The sequence below is a fragment of the Netta rufina genome (genome assembly GCF_964035555.1).
Source record: "Netta rufina genome assembly, chromosome: 14".
NCBI classification, from domain to species: Eukaryota; Metazoa; Chordata; class Aves; order Anseriformes; family Anatidae; genus Netta; species Netta rufina.
This window is the reverse complement of record NC_140137.1, coordinates 19,285,392-19,308,167: the sequence shown is the minus strand read 5'-3', so window position 1 is coordinate 19,308,167 and position 22,776 is coordinate 19,285,392. Positions and strand designations below refer to the sequence as shown.

Here is a 22,776-nt window from a genome sequence, read left to right as displayed (position 1 = left end):
CCCGCCGCTTTTGTCACGAGAAACGAGAGGTTGAGAAGGCAATCCAGGAGAATCCAGTGCATTTATTTCTTCCGGGTGTTTCAGCTCTGGGTTTTTAACACATACAAAGTAATGGTTGCGAGTTTAATGACAAGCAGCACTAGAAGCAAATTACTGCGTAAAACTCATAGAAAAAATGGGTTCTGTTCCTGAAAAAAGAAAACAAGCATTCCAAACAAAGGCCTCATGAAGGAAGCAAGCGTACCCCTTAAAAAAAAGTGTTAGGAAGTAGTCGGTCAACTTTCAGCATAGGCAGCTGGACTACAAGTCCTCATTCCTTCTACAAGCACCTAATTGAGCTAGAGACAAAGACTTCATGTAGTCTAACTAGCTGGGGAATATACACTTCCATAGTTAAGAGCACATTCATAGTCCAATCTGTTAAGAGTATACAGTTGCTATTCTACAGCCTAGGTAAATGAGTCTGAGTTTGGGCTGACTATCCCTGAAGCGAGGATACCAGCTAAGGACTAAAGGTACTGCTGCTAGACCACTGCTTTGCATACCTTGTGTGAGTAGTAATTGTTCAAGTGCAGATCAAAATAAAACTAGAGTTGTGTGTTAACACTTAAACAATGGCTAGACTAAGATAAACAGATGAAAGACTATGCTGCAGGCTCCCTCCCCCATTATTTTCCTCATAGTCCTAATATTAATGGGCATCTTCTTATAAACACGTGCTATGATCCACAAGAGAAAGTGAACAGTGTTGCAAATTAGATCTGAGCTTTTGCAGTCTCACTTCTTTAAAAGAAGACTGGGCCTGAACATGCTCAAAGGAGACAGCTTAGGGCTGTTTCTGGTAAGAATCCCAGGAAGTTCTAGCTACAATGACTATGGCAAGAAATACTGCTTATTTGATCAAGTAGTTGGCTACCTAAGTATTCTGATGTTAGGCACTGACCAAACCTCTCCAAATAGTACTAAGAGTGCTGTGGTATCCACTTGCTTCAATTTGTATTCAGAACATACAAAGTCAACAACTTAAAGCTTTATTGTAGTTTGCAATAATATAAACAAGTACTGAAATTTAGTCAATGTCCATTTCAGGAAGCTTCTTTTCCGTAGCTGTTGGGGCAGCTGCAGCACTCTGTTCATCAGCAGTCTGGGACCCACTGTTGCCATCTCCCTGGCCTTCTACTGGTCCATTCGGTTCAGATGGTTTCTGCTCCTCCTTTGGGAGTTCAACTTTGGGTTTTGGCTTTGTGACTATAGGATTACAAATACTTGTCAACTCCTGGAAAGGAAATTAAATAGTGTTAGAAGTTAAAGAACAACTGTTAATATGCAAACATGTTTGCCACATCTACTTTTGTCACCAGCTAGGTATCCAAAGTTGAAAGGTAACGTTCCCTTGTACACATCCAACAGAAATACCTCACCACTGTCCTATTACAGATTTCTCAGTCTTCCTCTTAGCACACAACTAGATTAAGAAACAGGTTTGTGAAACTCAGGAATTGTGTATAAAGACTTACTTTAGTTTTAGCTTGTATGTCTTTAGCTTTTATAACTGGGTCCAAAGTAAGACTTCTCTTGTTTTGAAGATTAAGTTTATTATTCATCCACTCCATAGCTTCATTTGCACTCTTCTCCACTTTTGCTACATCTGCTTCATCTAGGTGGTCATACTGCTCATCCTGAAACAGGTTAGTAGTAGCTGTGTAAATAAGTACTTTAAGCATGCAAATTAAAGCTAAGAGTTCAAAGGAATTAGTATGCAAAGTTCTACAAAGACTGAACTAGAAGGCAATTCTGGTTAGCAGAGCAATTAGCCTGCTCATCCACAGATCTAATCAGACAGAAATTGAAGTTCTGCTGCTGCTGCTATTTTCCCCTCCAAGAGCGATCAAGATCTGATTTAGACTGCCATTTTCAAGCCAACGCCCACTTCTGAAAATGTGGCAGACAGAACTCAGCAGCTAATCAGGAGGTTACACCATCTTTTTGATTAGCCTTCATAAAATTCAAAATAAGCTTTTTTTATTGCATTTTTATTGCATTATTTCCTTGTATTTGCCAGAAATTAAGCATGGAAATACCTTTGCTTTGAATGCATGAACAGTCTTCATGTACTGTTGAATCTGCTTCCCTAAGTCCTCAAATGCTTTTGGTCTTTCCTCTGATTCTTGAAATCTTGCTTGAATAGGCTGACCCAGAGTCTGAAACAAAGTAAAACAGGTATCAAGAAAGCATTCAGAATCACAACAATGCTGCAAGATTTGACAGGACACATCAATATTCCCAAACTCTTTACCACATACCTTCAATTCTGTTAATTTATCAATGTAAACTTGTTTGGGTTGGTCTTCACCATCTTCATAAAGCCAGTTTTCTGTATCTTCCAGCTTCAGTGTGAAACTATTTCGATCCTGAAGCAATCAATACAAAATAGTTAGGCAAGATAATCCTAGTAGACTGCAGACTGTATTAAATGATGCCTGGAATCTTTCTGGAACATTTTTGTAAAGAACTTTGAAAGTGTTAATCTACTTTCACTGAAAAACAGAAATTCTTCAGTAAAGCTTAGTGGCTGAGACCAGACTTAAGGAAGAGCTTAGCTCAGTATTGTCACAAAAGCCTGTTTTTCTCATCTTCTGATATTTATCATTACTATGTTCTCAGACTTGGTCATAGAGTGAAACCTATCTTTAGCAAAGGTGCCATGAATCTTACTTGGTTTGTCCCAGTTTTAGCTGATATACATTACCTAGGCACCACACAGACACCTTGCCAGCACAGCTGCTGTTATAATCAATGGAGATACAGTTGAGGTTGGAGTGATTCACCTGATGACATGTAATCATCTACCTTAGAGTGATGATCACAACAAGCTCATTTGGCATGCCAGGGAAAGCTAATTAATACCACAGGATTTCCATGCAACCTGTTCAGGTAGCACATTTAGTCAGACAAATCCCACCTACTATACCCCCAGATTGGCCTCTTCTTCTATTTTGAAACCATCCCTAAATACTGACAAGAGCTGAAGCAGAATAGGCTGCCTTAAAGATTGTCCAAGTGTTTCTTGTTTGTTTCAGTCGAAATACACACTGACAGCAGCCTCTTTTCCAAGAGATGCAGCAATTGAGCACCATACAACCTGGGTACCATCCACTTGTATGTGGTCCACATTTCGATTATTTTCACAGAAAGGTTAAAGATATTTCTTCAAATTTAGATTTTAAGTATTAAAGATGCAGTCTAAAGCATACTACTTAATACAGTCCAAGGCTATTAAAATACAACTGGTCATTGCAGGAGAACATTAGAAGATGATCAAGCTAGCAGTACTTACATCTTCAGTAACAAATTTCTCATAAATACCGCAGAGTTTGTCTCTCATATCATACACATATTCTTCCACTGCATTCTTGGCATCATTCCTCTCCTTCTCTAGTTTATCCTGCATTATCATTTTACCCTGCAAACAAGTTGTCAAATTAGTTGGCTAAGAAGCTAATTACCTCACTAGGTGTCTTCACAATACCTGTTAACAAATGCTTAAGTATTTCAGAATCTTTAGTCAAACTATGGATAACAGAACTCTAGACAGTACATCAAGAAAATCTCATTTCAGTTTAATGTTGGTGGGACATCCAACATAGCACAGTCTACCCCAGATGAAGAACCAGCCACCATCATGGTAGCAGCTGCCAAACATCTTTTAACCATAGCTGATTTTGGACACAATCACTGAATATCACCATCTTTTCTGCAGAACGTATCTCCAGTAAGAGTTACAGCATTTAACAAGAATACATTTTTGGCTCTATGGGACACTGTTGTTCACCCCAAAGGTGCTGTATTCACCTTTCCCTAACCACCACTGACATTTACCAAGCTTAACGAACAGCAAAACTCCCCAGATCTACTAGTGACATTTTTTTAGCTTGGGCAAGTACGAGTTTACCTCATTCTCAATGAACAAGTTCAGCATGTCTTTCCCTATCTGCCACACCAGCTGATTCTCAATGGGAAGGTCCACTGTAGTAGTCTTCACTTTAGCCTTCTTGGCTTGAGGTGGCTGATCCACTTTCTTGTCTTTTGAGTCAGCTTGAGAAGTCTGCATTGAAGGAATATATTCAAAGTAAAAACCAGCATCATCAGTTAGTTCAAGCTGAGTATTCATGATTGGCAACAGAAACAAGTATTAACAAGTCAGTACACGTCAGCATTAGAAGTGCACACCATCATTCTTACATCCCACCTGCCAAAAGGAGTCAGAATTAACACAACTGCTGACCTCTTCTCAGCACACTAGCTACAGTCATGGGGGTGATGCCCCAACCCTGATGCCCCCTTTTAGTATTTAAATTACTGAAAATTATGATTTCTTTTATGAGCAAGAGTTCACCCATTTTACCAGTACAAGGTCACCTGACAGGCCTGCAATAATCTATTCATGTATTTAAAACTCATTCACAATAAAGACTACAAATATTTCAAATACAAGTTTAGCATCCAAAGCTATGACAAAGGTAGTGGATGATATGTTCACACACTACACGTTCTTCTGAATCTCACAGAAGAAAAGTTGTCTTCCAGATTTTTATTTTACCTCCATTTCTTCAGACTCTCCCTTATTTTCAGGTTGGGCCTGCTGTTGTTCTTCAGTCTTCTGTTGCTCCTCCTGGTCTACCTGCATCTTCTGAAATCCATAAAAAGATTCAGTTTAAATTAATGCATATGCAGAGCACTGCTTCAGCTCTTACGCTGATCACTTTACTTGCACCTAATGTTCTTTAGGCAAAGGAGTACATTCATGTATACCTCAAAGTCATGGTTTCAAGAGATCTGTCACAGGTGTGACATACATAAATCAGTACCTAATCACACCTGTATCTTAGGTGCAAGGCACACCTACTAAATCCTTCTACAGTTTCTAGAAACTCTCCAGAACCTGACCAACTGTGCTTTATCATGTCTTCCAAGTAGCCAACAGCAGCAAAGTCCATTACCTCTTCCTCTTTTGCATGCTGATCTGTTTCCATAGGCTCTTCATTCTCATCAGATTTATGGACTTCCACTAGAGATGCACTTGAAACACTGAAGATACCATGGATATTTACTCTAACTTTGACTTTCACTTTTGAACTGGATCCATCTGTTTGAGGAGTGACCTTCTGAACCAAGAAGTGAGCTAAACAACCCCAGAAAGAAAAAACACTTGATTAACTTCACATGAAATTAAGTAAGTTCTATTGCTGGCAGCAGATTGCCAGCATGCACTCTAAAGATATCAAAACCTATCTAATCGAGGTAGTTTGACCTTTTCATCAGCAATACTAGGATACTGTTATTAGAAATTGTCTATAGTATGCTGTAAAAGCTGGAGTTACTTGTATCAGAATAAGAAACCTCACAGTTCTGAGTATGCCCCCCCCTTTCAAGTTTGCTTCAGCATCAGTAATCTCTGCTTTTAGAATATTTGTCCATAAACTTCATGTTACTCCACATATTTTATTGCAGATTCATGACTTTGTAAACCTGTCCCTACAGCATTTGTAGTAGATTAGACTTTCCAGACTATGTAATTAAAAAGAAGTCTGGAAAGATGTACAAGATGATTAATCAAGTTTAAAACCACAGAATGGCCTTAACTACCTATAGCCGGATCTGGGTAAGGCAGTTCCTTGGGAGAGCTGTAGTATGCCTCAAGAGTGAAAGGTTCCTTTCTGTAGAATGTGAGTACTTTAGAAAATGGAGCAGGATGGTTCTTGGGAAAGACCTCACAGTCACTGCAAGAGAAAACAGTACTTGTTTAGCACGAGGTGCCACTTCTGACGAAGTTAACAAAACATTTCCAGATATTCTTCACAACGTATGGAAAAGCTTAAAAAGTAACAAAAGATCTAGTGTTTTATATGAAAGTAAGCACAACAGCAACGTAGGAAGTGCTGAACTTTGCTATCCTTTTCTCCCCTACTGTCACTAACTTCAGTGAAGGTCTCAAAGTTTGAGATGTTAGATGGACGCTGTTCTAAGTACTACCTCCTCTAGTTGTTATCAGTTAGTTTTAAGCTGTATGTAATCATGCAAGAAGACTGAACATTATTTTTACCTTAACCCTTCTTCTGCTGGTGAATTCCATCGCAAAGAAATGGGATATGGTATCAAGTCTGTGATAGAAAATTCTCTCACTTTGAAAGCCGGGGATAAGATAGCACACTGAAAGAACAAAGGAGTTATATTACAGAAATTCAGGCTTCAGGTGAATAGTAACTTAATTCAGCAAGTAGCTATTTAAGCTGCTTAACATGTAGGATTACTCTAAGTTAAGGGAGACTAATGCTGATTGATGGACTCAGGAACTGCATAGTAAACACTACAAGCGTTTATGTACCCTTCCTTTTCAGGAAGCTGTCATGATCTGCTCACTCTGAAAACATGTTTTAATTTAGAACAATCATGCCATTGAGTTTTTTTAGTGCCAGTGCAAGGAATCAGAAAATGTAAACCAAAGGTTTTAGTGACAGTATCAGTTGGTTTGATTCTTTTTTTTAAACAAACCATAACAAAACCCCTTTTTAAACAGATTACATTCCAACAGCTGGTTTGTACCACAGATGGAACAGAGATAAGCACCTATTAAGCATTTGAAGAGGAAAATAAGGTGATCATAGCAAAATTAATGTGCATTCAAAAGATCATAGCGCTAGTAACTACAGAGTATTTACTATTGCTTATGCCATTTGGTGATTCTGGCCTCAGCTCAGGACAGATTTCCATCAGCAAGAACCCAAGTTTTCATTTCCATTCACATCATTAAGCAATTGCCAGATTACAAGTTTATCAGTAGCCCTGTAAAGCTTTGTTTAACTTAGGCTCCCAAAAGGAGCCTGCAAAGGAAATAAAGTCCTCATATGACCATTATCATACTACCAGTTTCCAGCTACAGCTGGAGCAGAGTGCATATTTCACTGCAGACTACACTGACCCACTGATTTTGCTTATACAAACAGCACAAAGGAGTCACTTAAAACTGCCACTCTCCTTTTTCCCAGCCACCTTGCTGGAGTTTATGTGAATCCAGTCTATGATGCACATGAAGTCACCTTCATGTTACCTGTGGACTTCAGCTCAAGTATTTATGGATTTCAATAAAAATATTCACAGCTAAAGCACACAGCACTTTTTACCTGCAGCGCACAACCTCGTGCAACAGCCTCATCTGCATTCAAAGTTGTACTGACTTCTTTGCCAAAAAATTTACTGATCTTCTCTTTTACAGCAGGGATTCTTGTTGTACCACCAACTATTTCTACCGCATAAATATCCTCCTTCTTTAACTCTAGAAAGGAGTCAGACGTTAGTTTATTGAATAAACTGTTCTGTTTTAAGTGAATACACTGACATTGTAAGCTACATTATACTAGACCAACCGTTATAAGCTTGTTCTAAATTTCTAAGCAGTAAGAATTTCAGGTCTTAGATTCTGAGAAAAGGTTCTAGAAAGCTTAAAACTAAGCCAGAAAAGGTTAGCTGTGCTAATCAGTCTGCCCAAGTTCTGTCAGCAGCCAGAGGAAGCTTGTATTAAGGACATCTCCTTTCTGCATGCAGAATACAGAACGCATACACACTTACTGGCTTGCTCCAGCACGCTGCGAAGGGGTGCTTCTACTCTCGCAAGGAGTCCATCACACATCTCTAAAAATTTGCTTCTGTTAGAAGACACCAAAAATAAAACTATAGCATACCATAAGCTAGTTAAAGCTGCAAATAAAACAGGATGCTAAGATTGAAATAATTTTAAAATGCTGCAGTGTGTACCCTCCCCAATCCTAGCTTTACACTTAGTTATTTCACATAATCTGTTCCTAGTAATCTAGGCATACTTGCAACCTTTATAGCCCTTCCTCTTAGTTCAAGGCCACTGAGCTGTCTTTAGAGATCATCATTTCGAGCAGAACCCCTGCACAAGCTTCTCTTACATTTCCCTCCTCCCACCAATCCTGAACACCAGTACTTTATGCTAAGTTTCCTTCCAGAAGGAAGGAACTTGAATGAAGTACGCTCTACAGCTTACCTTTGTAGAAGTATATACATTACCTGTTCATTGTTCCAGACACGTCTATGTCATTCATGAAGCATTCGATGTTCATTGGGAGATCAGAGGCATTAGCGCTCATCAGTTTTTTCAGTTTTTCACATTCTTGGTATAGCCTCAGTAACGCACGGATCTTTGACTTGATGTCTAATTTATATTTCTTCCCAAATTCTTCACAGAAGTATTCAACTAACATTTCATCAAATTTCCTGCCTCCAAGTGTTGTGTCAAATGCTGTAGCAAGAACCTTAAGAAAATTGAACTCTTCAGTAATAGTACAATCAATCATTGCTTCAGTGAAACTGATTAACTGCTAATGTCAAAGCACTGTTTCAACATAGCTTTGAATCAAAGCAAGCATATCACAGCATTACTGCAGATGAAGAAACACTGGCACAGGCACAACAAAAGGATCCACTACTGTTCACCTATATCCTGCCCTTGCCAGTAAGGGATCTTTTGATGAGCCTTGTCTAGAAGGCTAACCCCTTTCCAAATAATATTGTGCAATGTATGAGATTACTACGGGACATAGCTTAATTCTTGCTACCAGTAAAGTTATTTTTATTTCAGGGCAACCTCACTAGCAGGTGCCTCACTAATATCTGACATCTAGCATGAGTTACAGCTGCAGTAGTAGTTGTACACATCCTAAAGTCTTTTTAAAAAGCCTACCAAACCTGAGCAGAGGTTTACCTATGACCTGTAGCCGGTACTAGATATGTTCAAAGTGTTATCAGAGAAAGCTATCACTAACAGACAAGTGCTAGCAGCTCTACAGGTATTTGACCTCTTTGTGAAAGATAATTTTCTCAAATGACAGCAAACACACATGCTCCAGGAGAAGGATATCCATTACCCCAAATGCTAAAGTGGCTAATTTACAAATACATGCTCATTTTTGATGATGGAATTGCCTGAAGAACACCTGCAGTCCTCAGCTGATTCTACGCTAACATTGTGAGCTTGACACTTCTCACAATGTAGGTTCAGTGAGACTGAATGAGGTTCAGTTTCTACATTTTTAACTGCTTTGCTATCCAGTACTGTTTATATCCAGAAGCTTCTCTTCAATACTTCTACAGCTTCAGAACAGCAGAAACAAGTTTGAGAAGCAAGAACTAGATGAAGTTTCTTCATAAGAGGAAACAACTACAAAGTGTGTATTTTCATAACTTTCGCCTTCTCGTTTCACTTCCCTATGCTTTCACTTTGTTTCTCTAGTGAAGGGAAAAACGACTGGACCTGCAGAAATCCTAACTCTAAAAAAGCTAACTAATAAATGCTAACATTTGTGGCAAAACAGTAGCATCTTGGCAACTTACACTGAAGTACACTAACTTGCTTAGCTTCCCCTTTTTTTCCTTAGTCATTAAGAAAAATTACTCTTACATGAGCACCACAGTAAGCATTCAAAACAGAAGTTTGCACCTACACCCTTCTAGGAATTTGTTTTCACACTAGACCTTATGACTTGAGTATTTTTTGTTTTGAAAGCAGCACCCAAACATCTGTAAAAATTGAATCCAAGCTTTTCATTCTTTGCCAAAGTACACTGATCAATGTACATTTGCTTCTTCTACATATCATTCAAAAAGCTCCCTCATTCCCTGCCCTACTTTCAACTCCAAAGTGCAAGTTTAAAAATACAAATTGAGCTGCCTGGACATGCTTAGGTAAAGACAGGCAAGCTTGCCTGTAACAGTTAGCGTATGCACTGATGAATATTTCTATTGGTACTTAAAATAGATGCATAACAGATTCTTTACTTTCAGTTTTCCTTTGTTGAATGCGCAGACAGAAACTTGATATGCAGAGTGCCCCATATCCACAAACACAACATTCCGTGGCTTCTCTTCTAGGGCAGGCAGGTCTTGCTTATAGATTCCATATGCAAGGGCAACTGCACAGAAACAAGAGTTGGTACAGTTAGGGCATTCAGATTTGTAATTCCTTTAAGTAGTAGCTGGTACAGCAGTAAAGAGCATTAACATTTCATCTTATTTTTCAAGCTACAAAATTTTCTTGTTAAATATAATCCTGATGTAAAAATAACACGGAAGAACACTAAGAAGTATTAGCCCCTCCTAGAAGAGATACTGCTCCATTGAACAGGTATTCCAGAAACATTTTTATGCCTCTGAAGGAATGAAAAGTGGACTTTAGAAACTTAATGGTCAGTCGTTATTCCAGAGGACATGGATCAGTGACAAATTAGAAACCATTTTATCTAATAAAACTACAGTGTTAAGTGATTGAAAGGGAGAGAAAGTAAGACATTACCTGCAGTGGTTTCATTGATTATTCTCAGACAGTTGAGACCAGCAATCTGTGTAGCATCCATCACAGACCTCCTTTCTGCATCTGTGTAGAAACATGGAACCTGCAAGAAGATCAGATATTCATTATTAGCATTTAAGACCCATCCATAGCAAACAGCCAAACATGTAGAGACTGCACAGAGCACAGCAGCTTTCCTTCACACCCCACCCGAGAGTTACCCTTCCAATTTGTTTCAATGTTCATTACATCATTGTTCTTCCCCCTCTATCACAGCTGAAAAGGCAAGAGGTGTGAACCTTCCTTCACTCCCTCTCACAAACTACTTATTTTAGGAGCACAGAACAAGAAACATATCAAGTATTTTGATAAACAGCAGAAATTGAAGGCACTCTGTCATTAGCAAAGTAAGTCCAACTTTGGGGAAGACATGAATAAGACTCAGTCTGAAGTAGAAGACAAAGACCCGAGCACAGGTTTAATTGGCAGTTTTGTGCTATTACCAAAGGCCTTTTCAGTTCATGACACTAACAACGTACAGAAGCCTTGGTTAGCACATACTTACCGAAACAACACAGTCAACTACAGGCTTCTTAAGCGCATTCTCAGCTGTCTCTTTTAATTTGGTAAGGAGCATTCCAGTCACCTGTTCAATAGTAAAGTTTCTTTCTTCTTCCATATACATGACCTTCAAATAGAAATTGTATGTACATTACACGGCCTTTACTGAAAGCAAGCTTCAAAACTATTGCAGCCCCATCTTATGTACAGCAAACAAAATACATAACACTAGAATATGCATTTGAGAATTCATATAGACAATGCTACTTTGGGCACAGTTTTGAGTCTTGATTGCTCAACAGTGTCTAGGATACTTCCCTCCCTGCTGCTCTGAAGTATTTGACCAGTTATTGCTAAAAAACGGATCAGAGATCCAGGTACGGTTCAAAAGGAAATTTCTGCCACTTTACCTGACATGTAAAGCTCACCTCTTACATCCTTGCAATAGATGAGCAGCAGCTAAATTAATTATGTTGGTCAAATAGCTGCCTTCCAAACCCACCACAGAAAGAAATGCATTGATAAAGTGGTCTGTGTTAAACCGGCTTTGCAAGGAAAAATAGCTAACTGCAAAATCAGTCTCACCAAGCACTAGGGAAGACCACCTGCATTATTCGCCTTTTATTTAAGATTTTTATAGTCAGAAAAGAACAGAAATCACAGCAGGTAGATTCAAAACCAAGAGATAAATGGAAGCATCACTTTTTTCTTCTTGCTCTTTAAAATACTCCAGACTTACCTTGATGCCAGTTGAACCTGTTGGCAGCTGGACAAGTTCATAGGCAAGGCTCGTTTTTTCAGCTTGAACAAAGGGATCTGAGAATGCACGACCATGAAATCTTTTAAAACTTTGTACTGTATTCTTTGCATTTGAAATAACCTAGAGGAAAAGAAATCTTTAATACAACTTGTCAGGGGAACATCTGAATTTCAAACAGAAGACTACACAGCTACACAGAGTTTGGTTCTCAGGCTTCTCTTGCTGAAGATTTGTCATTGGTATCTTAATAGTATCAGGGCAGATGCTAGAAGGCAGCTTCCCTCTGATCTCTCAGGTAACCTACAAGAATTAAAGATTTAAAGTAAAATGTATGCCTGAAAACTGAGCCAAGGGTCTATCAAAACCACAAAGTAGTTAGCATTTCATTCTCATAGTGTATACATAAGATACAAGAAAGTGTCTTCCCCATTTACCTGTTTCCTACCACCCTACCTTTCTACTGGGCTGCAGCCAGTAAGTTACCAAGTGTAACAAGCATAGTGATGCAGATTCCACATCAGGTCCATCACATGCATGTGACAGTCAACAGGTGGGTATTCTTTAAAAAGTCAGGAGGGCCCCAAGATGATACTGTCAACTTGATTTAACTGACAAAAGGTAAACTCTTTTAACAGCAAAGATCAGTGCAGATGTAGAAGTGAGAAAATCATTGATGTTTCACACAATTTAAGTATCCTAGTTTAATTCTTCCATTTATACTACAATATACTCAGAAATAAGTCACAACAATGTTCAAGCTGACAATGTTTACCTGTGATTCAGTTCCAGTGAAATGTATTTCCTAAGTAACCTGGGTTGGTTTGGTTTGACTTCCTGTAAGTTTATTTTCTGCATGACAAACCTCATTATCTACTGGATTCTCTGCTTAGCTTAAAAAAATGCATTGATACAGACACCCAATTCCAGAAGAACATCTGCATTGAGTTCTAGTGCAGTTCTGCTTGAGTGCCATGATTGTGTCCAGTCACTTTTGTGTTCTAGACACTGAATCTTCACTAGGTACTTAGGCTAAGAAAAATCAAGCATGTGAGTCAAGCATTTGAATAGTCACTTCCTGTAGAGCACTCCAAAAAAAGTTTGACTGCTGTTTCACAGCAACACAATACACAATACATCAGGACCCAAACGTCATGAGCAGAACAAGTCAGCTAAACTTCTTCTTGGTCCTTAAAGCATATTTATCTACCTACACCAACAGAAATTCTTAAGTATGAGCAAGAAAGCCTAAGAGACATTTAGGCTGTAACTCAAGCATGAAGAGTCAAGGAGCTATATGAGATAATCAGGTTTGTCCCCTTTCTACTAAAGGAATGCCCTGAAGAGTTGTATGGAATATAGCTACAATTAAAAAACTACCCTAATCCAGAGAGATAAGCTAAGGTAGGATGAAACACTATTGCTTGTTACAAATGTAAGTTCTGAAGCCAAAGTGTTTCAGATTTGAGGCAAAAACAGTTTTCCCCCCATTTCATTAAATACACCCTTATATTCCTATCCAAGATGATAGAGCAGCATTACAAACTGAACAACTGAATTAAGTTTAGCTGTTTGTCACAGTTAGACACTAGGAAGCCAGTTCAGAGTCCTTTTAAGCTTCACATATGAGAAAACCTGTGATAGCCTGATTTTTGACCACTGAAGCTGCTTTCACCCAAACTGCACACTCACCTGGCTTTTAGCTGCAGCGCCAATCGAGCGATTCTTGGGTCCAAAGGCTATACATGATCTAGAACAAGAACAAAGATTGGTAGCGATTGGTACCCCTGCACTGAACATCAGCAGTCAATGCTTTTTGGTAGGAGTGTTGACAATTAACATTCGGTGCATTAAGAAAATTGGTCGCTTTGCATACAGGGAGTCTATTCCTGTGAACTCTGGTATCTATACAAAATGCTAATTAAACTCCTCAGTTTTTAAGTAAACCCTTCAAGCACAGGAAGAAAAAAATGCAGATGAAGACTGGTGCTCATGGGTTTCATCTGCACTCACTGAAGGAAAAATGCAGGTTACCAAAGAAAAACCGTACCTCACCTCAAGCTCTGCTTAGAGCTTGCAGTTCTAAGAAAACAGAAGAAAACCTCCTTTTGAAGAAATTCCTAGTCCCACTAAGCTCCTTGACTTACATATTTAGCAAACTGTATCAACCCTAAAGTAAATCCAAGCTCCTCGTACCACTGAAGTACAAACAGAGGAAAGGCTGCCATTAGGCAGATCGTTGCTATTAATGAGACATTCACAGCCCAGTGATCTCCGTGCAGCAAACGAGACAGCCTTACAGCAGAATTATGCCACCAGGCTGCCCCAAGAAACAAATTTCAACTCTGCCCAAGGTTTGGAATTGGTCCTCTGAATGGAAACTGTCAGAAACAGAACAGAGGGACAGAGATAATTACCTTGGGTTTTCATTTTGAAAATATACGCACCCAATTTATTAATAGCTTAATAGATGAAACAAGGCCCATCCCCTTAAGCAAATATTACAACCGAATTAACGTTTGGGGAATAAACCTTCTAAAGCAATTATTCATGGGATTAGTTAATGAAGAGCAAGGCTCGTTGGCGCTAGGCAAACCCCAGGGCCCATGCTGGAAGGAACAGGAGCTGCAGTGCTACAGCTGGAAACCTGACCAGCACCGAGCAGGAAGCTCATTATTAATTCACCTGGCTCTCCAGAAAGAAATTCTGGCATGAAGGTGAATCTGTGCCTTTCTCCTGAAGGAAAGGACACGCAGCTGCTAAACGCAGGAGCCATCGGCAGTGTTCGGCACGCTGCCGCTCCCTGCGTTAGGGCAGAGCTCTGCAGCCCTGTCAGACTGGTACCTCGAGGTGGGGGTTGTCTCCAGAAAGGGTTACAGCACCGTGACCAAACAGGCAGGCTGCGTTACAGATCTGGAATAACTTCAGTTCTGGGAGCACACATCCGCGTTAACCACGCTTGCACCTGCTCAGCACGGAGGCTGCCGTGCCCCCGGACAGCCCCACGGCACCGGGGCAGCCCAGAACCGTAACTGAGGGGGGAGCAGCCCGCCAGCCTCACTCCCCAAATTGCTTCAAAGCAGCCAGGGTAACCCATTAAGTACAAATTACACTATTAATTACACAACTTACTGGAAGTTGAGTAACTCACCATAGCATTTTAAATAGAAACATAATCGCAGTGAAGGTCAGCTGAGGTCTAAGGCAGCAACTGAAGGAGGGCTCTGACCTCCCTGCTGCACCTCGCAGCTACCTGCAGGCACTGCCCTGCCTGCCCTCACCACCCCTATTTTGTAGGACACCCACAGCCCCAGCAGCACGCTGCCACCACACTGACACACAGCACCGGCCTCCTAAGGTCACTCACAGCTACTCGGTGTAACTCAAGCACCCTCTTCCTCGTGGGTAAGGAAACTGCCTTAATCCTCCTCCTGCCTCTAGCTTTATCTCCACCACTTCTGCATTTCAGGAATGCCACATCCAAGGACAGCTGTGCGGCACCACTTTTGGATGTACAAGCCCAAACCCCGCAGGGAGAAGCAAAGCAGAGCCACGGGCGGGTTCGGTCACAGCACCAACCAGGCCACTGCGCTGCAAGGGGAGCGTTGGGCAGGGCTCACAGAGCTCGCTTGCTGAGCCAGGCCCTCTGCTTTCAGGACATTTTGGTGGCTGTGCCCACCTCTCAGCACAGGTGTGCCTGCTCACAGCGCTGCTTTCTGCAGGCCCTCGGTGTATGAGGGAATCAGAACAGTGCCTGAGGGCAAAGCACCGCTAAGGGCATCCTCAATATAATTTTTGGGTTGACCTGTGTGGTGCCAGGAGCTGGACTCGGTGCTCCCTGTGGGTCCCTTCCCACGCGGGATACCCTATGATTTTGTGATTTTATGAATATAAGATAACGTGGAACAGGAAGGGGTGGATAAATTATCTCCTGGGAAGCGCGCTGTGCCCGGTGACTTCCAGCATCTCCCCTCTCCGATGTGGATCCGTGCAGCCTCCAGGTACCCCGGGCACACCTCAGCTCCTGGGAGCCGCTCCGAGACGCCTCCCGTTAAACATTCCCCCGATACCCCTACAATCACTGCCCGCACTGCCGGGACTCGCGAGCCCGGCCCTCACCGCAGCACAGCCGGCGGGCTGGGGGCATTTTCCTCCATTTCCTATTCCCTGGAGCCCTCCCCAGCCCCCTCAGCCCCCCTCGGGCCCTCAACAAAGCCACAGAGCCCCCCCCTCCCCCCCCCCAATCGCCTCACAGGCCCCGACCCCCCCCCCCCCCCCCCGCGCCTCACAGGCCCCGGGCCTCGCCTCACGGAGCCGCCCCCCCCGAGCCCCCCGGCCGACTCACGGCGTGCTGCGGTCGCTGTACTCGTTGGCGACGGTCTCGATGCCGCCGGCGCGGGCCACGGCCACGTAGCAGCTCTGGAAGCCCAGGTCGATGCCCACCACCGACATGGCGCCGCCCGGCCCAGCCCGGCCCCGCCGCTCTGCGCTGAGGCGAGGCGGAGGCGCGGCCCCTTTAAATGCGCGGCGGCGGCGGCGCGGCGCGGAGGGGGGGGCGGGGCTTGGCGGAAGGGGGGCGGGGCGAGGCCGGGCACTTCTGGAAGGATCCCGCCGGGCCGCGCCGCGCGGGACAGCAACGGAAAAAGGAGGGGGGGGGGGAGAGGAGGAAGGGAAGATCTCGCGAGAGGACCGGGGCCCAGCCAATCCCCGCCCCGGAGGGGGGAGGGAGCGCGGTGGCTCCGCCCCTCGGCGGGACGCACGGGGCCGCCCGCGCGTGGCCACGCCCACACAGCGCGTGGCCACGCCCACCCAGTGCATGGCCATGCCCACTTCGTGGATGCCACGCCCACCGCGTGTCTGGCCACGCCCCCCCGCATGAGGCGGTAGCGGCCGGCCCCGAGGCGCGGGGGGGCCGTGAGGGGCCCTGGGGGCTCTGAGGGGCCGTGGGGGGCTCTGAGGGGCCTGGAGGGGCTCTGAGGGTCCCTGGGGAGCCTGAGGGGGCTCTGAGGGGCCTGGAGGGGCTGTGAGGGGCCGTGAGGGGCCCTGGGGGGCATTGGGAGGCCGTGAGGGGCTCTGAGGGGCTGCGCAGGGCCGTGAGGGGGGGGCCTTGGGGAGCTCTAAGGGGCTCTGAGGGGTCGTGAGGCCCTGTGGGGGCCTGGCTGCATCTCTGAGTTACAGGGAAATCAAATCAAACCCAGGCTGGACTCAAAGCCTCCCAGCCCGGGGCTGTGCCCAGAAGTCAGTCAGTTTCCACCTCAGATACCGCTTAAATTTATCACGGTTCCTTTCCATCCTCACAGGCCAGCAGGTCCCTAACAGTGTGAAGCATTGCTCTTAGCACATCACAGCCCGGCCTCTGCCCCATGTCACGGACCCTACGGCTGCATCGGCTCCCAGGGCAGCGCGAGGCCAGCAGGCTTGGGGAAAAAGCTGTTGGTAAGCGATTGACTGGAAAGGTGGCAGGGCTTTTCACTCAGGGAGGAAAAGCAAAGAGGCTTTTTTCTTGTGTGGCATAGGTCTGTCACCTGGTGAGACCAGATCGACGCAGGAAAGCTGCAGCGGACCAAGCACAGTGCTGGGACAACGGCAGGGCTGCTGCCCCTGGAGGCCGAGAGGAGCTGAGGGAGAGCTCTGCTGGGGGAGAGGTCAGGGAACAAAGTGCCAAGGAGCGGCCGGTTCATCCCGACACAAATGTGATTCAGATACTTTACTGACATTGCAAAACATAATGTTTGGGAAAGTTTTTAATTCTGAGATGAAACGTGCTGAAGGTACGGAAGCGCAGTGTGCTATAAACGGGACACTTCCAAATTCCTGGCCCTAAATTTACACTGCTGCGCCTTGTTTCAGTGATACAGAAGACACATGGCAGAGAAACTCAATATTTAAAGCAGGAAGGACTCTTGCCCCAAAGACTGTTGAGTAGCCTCAGCTCCGAGTGCTTGCAATTCCTCGCGGCGTGCTCAGTGACACTGCTTTGGCAGCTGTAGGTGGGCTGGGAATTGCATCATGGTGCTAATGACAGAATAATAATGAAGTGTTTAACCTCGGACGTCCTTGAGAGTATGGGAAAGTGCCAACAAACGGCACCAGCCTGAGCGGAGAGTATCACACAGCACATGCTCAAGGCACAATTAGAAGCCAGAATATCATCGAGTTTCCTCTTTTTTTTTTTTTCACTTTCATTTTCAAAACGAGTGAAGCTGCCAGCGAAGGGCCGGCTCCTCGCTGCCCTCGCCTGTGGCTGCCTGGCCCCTGCTAGTGCTGGACGCAGCTGGGCAGCCGGAGCAGCAGATGCTGGCCCCGGGGATGGAGGAGGGAGAGGGGCCATGGGCCCAAGCAGGCTGTTGGGACCAGCACGTACAGGCAGCTGGGGGAAAATGCCTCAATCAGCTCAGAATCCGGGCTGCTGTTACGTCGGGGTGTGAGATGGAACAGATTCTGCAGCCCTCCCCTCTCTCTGTTATTTTCTCAGTGTTTTTGGTATAAAAAAATTAGACTTGTACTGTACAAAACATGAAAAGCCTGTAATAAATCCTGCTGCCCCTGGAGATGGAAGGAGGGGAGAGGGGCCTGCAGGCACAAAGAGGCTGTTCTGACCAGCACAAACAGCCAGCTGGGGGAAAGTGCCTAAATCAGTTCATAATCTGAGCTGTTGCCATGTTGGGTCTGCTTCTATGGTCTTCCTCACTCCCTTATTTTCTCAACGTTTTTCATATTAAAAAAAAATATGAAACTTCTACTGTGCAACGCATGAAAAGACTGTAATAAATCCTGCTAAGAAACAAGCAGGATTTGATAATGACTGAAACATGTACCGTACACTGAACTCTCTCAGTACATGCTCTTTATTAAGGCTCTATCGTTTCTTACCTGATGACGGCTGTGTTGCAGGAGAGAGAGCAACTGTAAAATGGAAGAGCAAAGAACTGGTTGGGATAACTCTGCTTACTGGATTTTACCCACAGCCTCAAAAGGTAGGTCCTGATTTCTTTACTGCTTATGTTCCTGTGTGAAACAAACTGGGAGATGAAGCCCGCCTATGTCACTGTGGTGGGCAAAATGCACAGAGAAGGATGGAGAAGAGCTGAAACATGAGAGCAAAAGGAGGGAGAAATGAGGAGTGGGAGGAAAAAAATGTCTGGAATAGCGGGCAGCCCGGTTTGAAAGCACATTGTTGGGCTGCATTTCCATCCATTCCCCGGTACAACAGTAAGGGACTAAAGAAAGAATGAACACAAGTTCAGTTACCTCTTATATCCCCTGTGGTGTGAGCCTGATGCCCCGTACCTTCAGTATGGTGGTGCTCAGCCACAGGGAAGGGACCTGACTGCTGGGAGGATGGGGATGTGTGTGGCTGCCCCGCTGGAGCCCAGGTGCCTGCCCTGCTGGCTCCCCTGCTCCACTTCTCCCAGCCTGGCAAACCGATAGCTCCCAGACCCACTGCAGAGGCAGAAAACTGCTGCAATTCTTTGCCAGTGTTTAGTGAGCATGCCTGAAGCGCGCAGGCTTGCCTCAGTTCACTTTGGGGATGGGATGTGTTAGGTGTGAAACGTGGACATGTCCCACGGACGTGTCATCTGCTCGGGTGGGCACCAAGGTCCTTACGGTGTTTAAACCTGTCTGGGTTAAACTGTCCGTCAGCTTCTGACAATGGGTTACTGCTGGGAGAGAATTCCCAAGAGCTGGTGGATTTTAAGTTCCGTGGGTTTCTGCTTTCAATTAAAGGAGGTGTCTAGTATATTTTAAAAACTCTGTCATGAGATCGAATTATTCAAGAGGACCCAGAGCGTGAAAATCAGGAGTAAATAAATCTGACATGCTGGAAATTATGGGGGAAAATCTGCACATTTATCATTCCTTTCACTTGTTTTCTGGCACATTTTGCTAGAAATTTTATTTATTGAATTTTAGAATGCTAAGAAATAGCAAGGCAAAGCTCAGCTCTGAGGTAGCGCAGCACCGGACCACGTGAATTTACGTTGATGTCTAACATCAAAGCAGACATTGCCTTCTTCTGAGTAACTTGCTTTTTTCTTATGCATTTAAATACGTAATCTGCGAACCCCTACCAGACCTAAATATTCCTACCTGAACATATTGCTTGTTATTTTGAATGTGCCGTGTGTGTTGCTACCGAGCTGCTTATGTGACTGCTGTGTATATGAACATGGGACAGAGAATGTACTAAAAACATAAGGATTATATGTGGCCTAAAACTCAGGTATTTTTTGAAGAAGGAATAATTTTCTGTTCTGTTGCCACCATTTCACTGCTTTGAGTTGCAAACAGCTCCTCTCTGTAATGACAGACACTGTGAACATCTATTCCTCAAAAGCCAAGGGTATGAAGAAAAGGAGAAGAGGGTAATGCATCTAGGTTAATTGACAGCCCCAAGACTTTTCTGAAACTTATTTCTCTTGGGAACTGCACGAATAAACCTCGGCCTGGCAGATTGAATTCCCTCTGATTTCCCATTATCCATATGCTAAGCACAAGTGCTCACAAACCGCAGATCTGCCGTTAGAGTATGGGAGCTCAGGCCAGTGTTTTCAGGCTTTGTTTACAGAGGCATGTCTTGTAATTCATTAGCACAGGCTAAACATGAAAACGAATATGAGCTTAAAATAAGCCCGAGCTGGTGTCCGTCACAGGCTATTCTTTGGAGTGCTGTAAATAGCCCTTGCATGTCATCTAATGTATGGTTCATCGTGCTATTCTGGGGTATTCAGATACAGACGGGCTTTGCGAGCTCCTGAAGTGAGGGGAGCTGGAGTATCGTGTTCCCGAACTCTAATAAGAACCACACCACATATAACGTGGTTCTCAGAAAATCCTGGCTTGCCGTCCTGTGAAAAGTTATTCTGGGGCCATTTCCCCCAGCGTAGTTATCTCAAGAATTTGCAGTTAAATGGCTGTTGAAAATACGTTTTTCCCTCTTACTCTGGTTTCTGTACTTTCAAGCTCGAAATGTGATTAGATTTCATTTGCTTACTAATGAAGCTGTTGCAGGTACTGAGGTGTCAGAGCTAGATAGTGGCCCCCCAAACTAAATCTTGAAGAATCCACTGAAAATTTGGCCTGACCCTTCTGCTGCAGGCTGGGAGCGAGGCACCGCGGGCAGCGCGTCCCTTTCGTCTGCCACCGAGGCTCCTTTGTATGCTGTGGCTGAATTCCCAGGGAAGAAAACCATCTGAACCTGCGGCATGTCCATGTAATACATTCCAGTGATCTATTTAATGATGTCAGCTTCCACAAGCTGCGCAAACCACGGCCCCGCTACGTCGACATGCTTCACGCGCCGTCGGGAGCCATTTCTGAGCTGTTGACACACAAAGATACTTCGTGTTCACTGAAATGTGAGCCGAGGATCTAAAAATACCGCGGAGTTTTACAGGCTGGAGCTGGAACAGTCACGGCGCAGGCACTTGCGGAGGGTGCAGCGAGGACAACAAAACATCCCCATAGTAACACTGCCGGCCCCACTCCCTCGGGAGGAGGGTGGCTGGGGTCCCAGGCTCACGGGTAGCACAGAACGGATTGGAAGCGCTCACAGAACGGATTGGAAGCGCTCAAAATCCAGAGCAGTGTACTGAAGGTGGCAAGTGCCAAACGCACAGCGTGTTAGGGCATTTCCGAAGTGGCAGTACCAGTACCGGCTTTCTCTGTCTAAAGAATTCTGTCTTGCGCTAGCCAGTACTCCCAACTGTTGGTTCATGAGGTTAAGATGATAAGTTCAGTTTGTTTAAATGCCCTGAAATAATAAAGCCCGCGTTTTCTTTTCATTTCCATGGAACTCTGGCTGGACTTCCATTCAGATTACAGGTTTTGGGGGTGCGTTATCCCTCCCAGTGTGGCTTTACAACAGCTGACCCAGTGAAGCCTAACCCAATTTGGGGCTCAAGAAGCTTCCTCCACACGAAGGTTGAGGAACGGCTCCAGCTGACCCATCTATCTTTTTTCTTCCAGCTTTCTGTACTCCCTCTAATTGTCTGTTTATATGGTGGATACCAAAGGAGTCATGAGCCTGGTTCCTCTGCGAAGAAGCAAAGCAACCTGGCCAACAGGGATGTATTTATTACCTTAACGGAGTACTGTGAGTAAACTCAGTTACTGAAGGTACAGCTGAATGGCAGCAAGAAATTCTGGACAGGGCGTGCTTGAAGTCTATTTACTCTATCCCTTATCACTGAGGTGTTTTTCTAGTCTGCAGTTCTGCCTGAATAGGGGCCTTCTGTGTTACTCTGCTAGAGAGCTGGGGGGGGAAAAAAGTAAAATGCCCATTAAAAAAAATGCCAAGTGCCAGCATCGCTAGCGCTCCCAGTTTGTCACTGTTGTTGTCCCAGCAGTAGCACTACCAGCTACTGAGCTGCTCGTCATTTTGGAAGGCTGATCAGTTTTGTGTGAGTGGCACTCGTAGCAGCAGTCTTGGCAAGGGAGGTTTAACTGTTTATTCGTTGACTCAGCCCTTCCTGAGAAAGCTCTGGCTCCATTCTTCCTGTTGCACATACAAACCCTTAACAAATATTGTGACACCTTGCTTTCAAGAGCAATGCGCAGGCACAGAAAAGTGCAGGGAGGTGGAAGCACAGTGGGAGCTGCATGACAAGGTAGCTCGAGGTCTGTGCCACCGAAGCTTCAGCACCTTCAATTTTCTTCTCCTGCGTTGTCTGCATACCCCCCCCTTTCCTGTCTAGAGAGGGGCACATTTTGGAAAGCAATTGCCCTGCCCAGCATATTTAGAAATAGGTTAATGATACTGCGACTTTAAATAGCAGCCTGGTGTGCAAGAGCAGGATTTATGGTCCCAGCCAGCTCATTGAGCAGCAGCAGCCCGGATCTGTCCGCCCTTGGCAGGGAGCTGAGCGCCACGCCGTGACTCTGCACATTCGGTCCGTGGAGTCGCATCCCACCCTGAGGGGTGCCACAGTGAGTTACCGAATGCAAGGACTGGCTGTGAGACACTCCCCCGAGGAGGCTGCAGGCTGTAGGAACCTGCGGAGTCTGAAGTTACAAGCACTCTTTCAAACTTCTTAGGTAGCAGGATTTTTAGTGGGTTGCTCCAGTACCAGGTGTGTTGTTGAGGTCT

At 44.4% G+C, this 22,776-nt stretch overlaps 1 protein-coding gene across 1 annotated transcript; it reads right to left on the bottom strand.

The window, feature by feature from the left end:
* Positions 1-42: 42 nt before the first annotated feature.
* On the bottom strand, positions 43-16,226 carry HSPA4 (heat shock protein family A (Hsp70) member 4). Its single transcript, XM_084295448.1, has 19 exons — positions 16,033-16,226; positions 13,380-13,437; positions 11,670-11,810; positions 10,935-11,057; positions 10,373-10,472; positions 9,859-9,992; positions 8,092-8,336; positions 7,627-7,703; positions 7,182-7,333; positions 6,104-6,210; positions 5,647-5,780; positions 5,001-5,182; positions 4,601-4,690; positions 3,953-4,105; positions 3,338-3,463; positions 2,304-2,411; positions 2,082-2,201; positions 1,518-1,679; positions 43-1,276 (listed from the first exon to the last, which is right to left on the bottom strand). Exons 1-19 carry the CDS (start codon positions 16,137-16,139, stop codon positions 1,070-1,072), a joined length of 2,526 nt encoding a protein of 841 aa, XP_084151574.1. The 5' UTR covers positions 16,140-16,226; the 3' UTR covers positions 43-1,069.
* Positions 16,227-22,776: the final 6,550 nt, after the last annotated feature.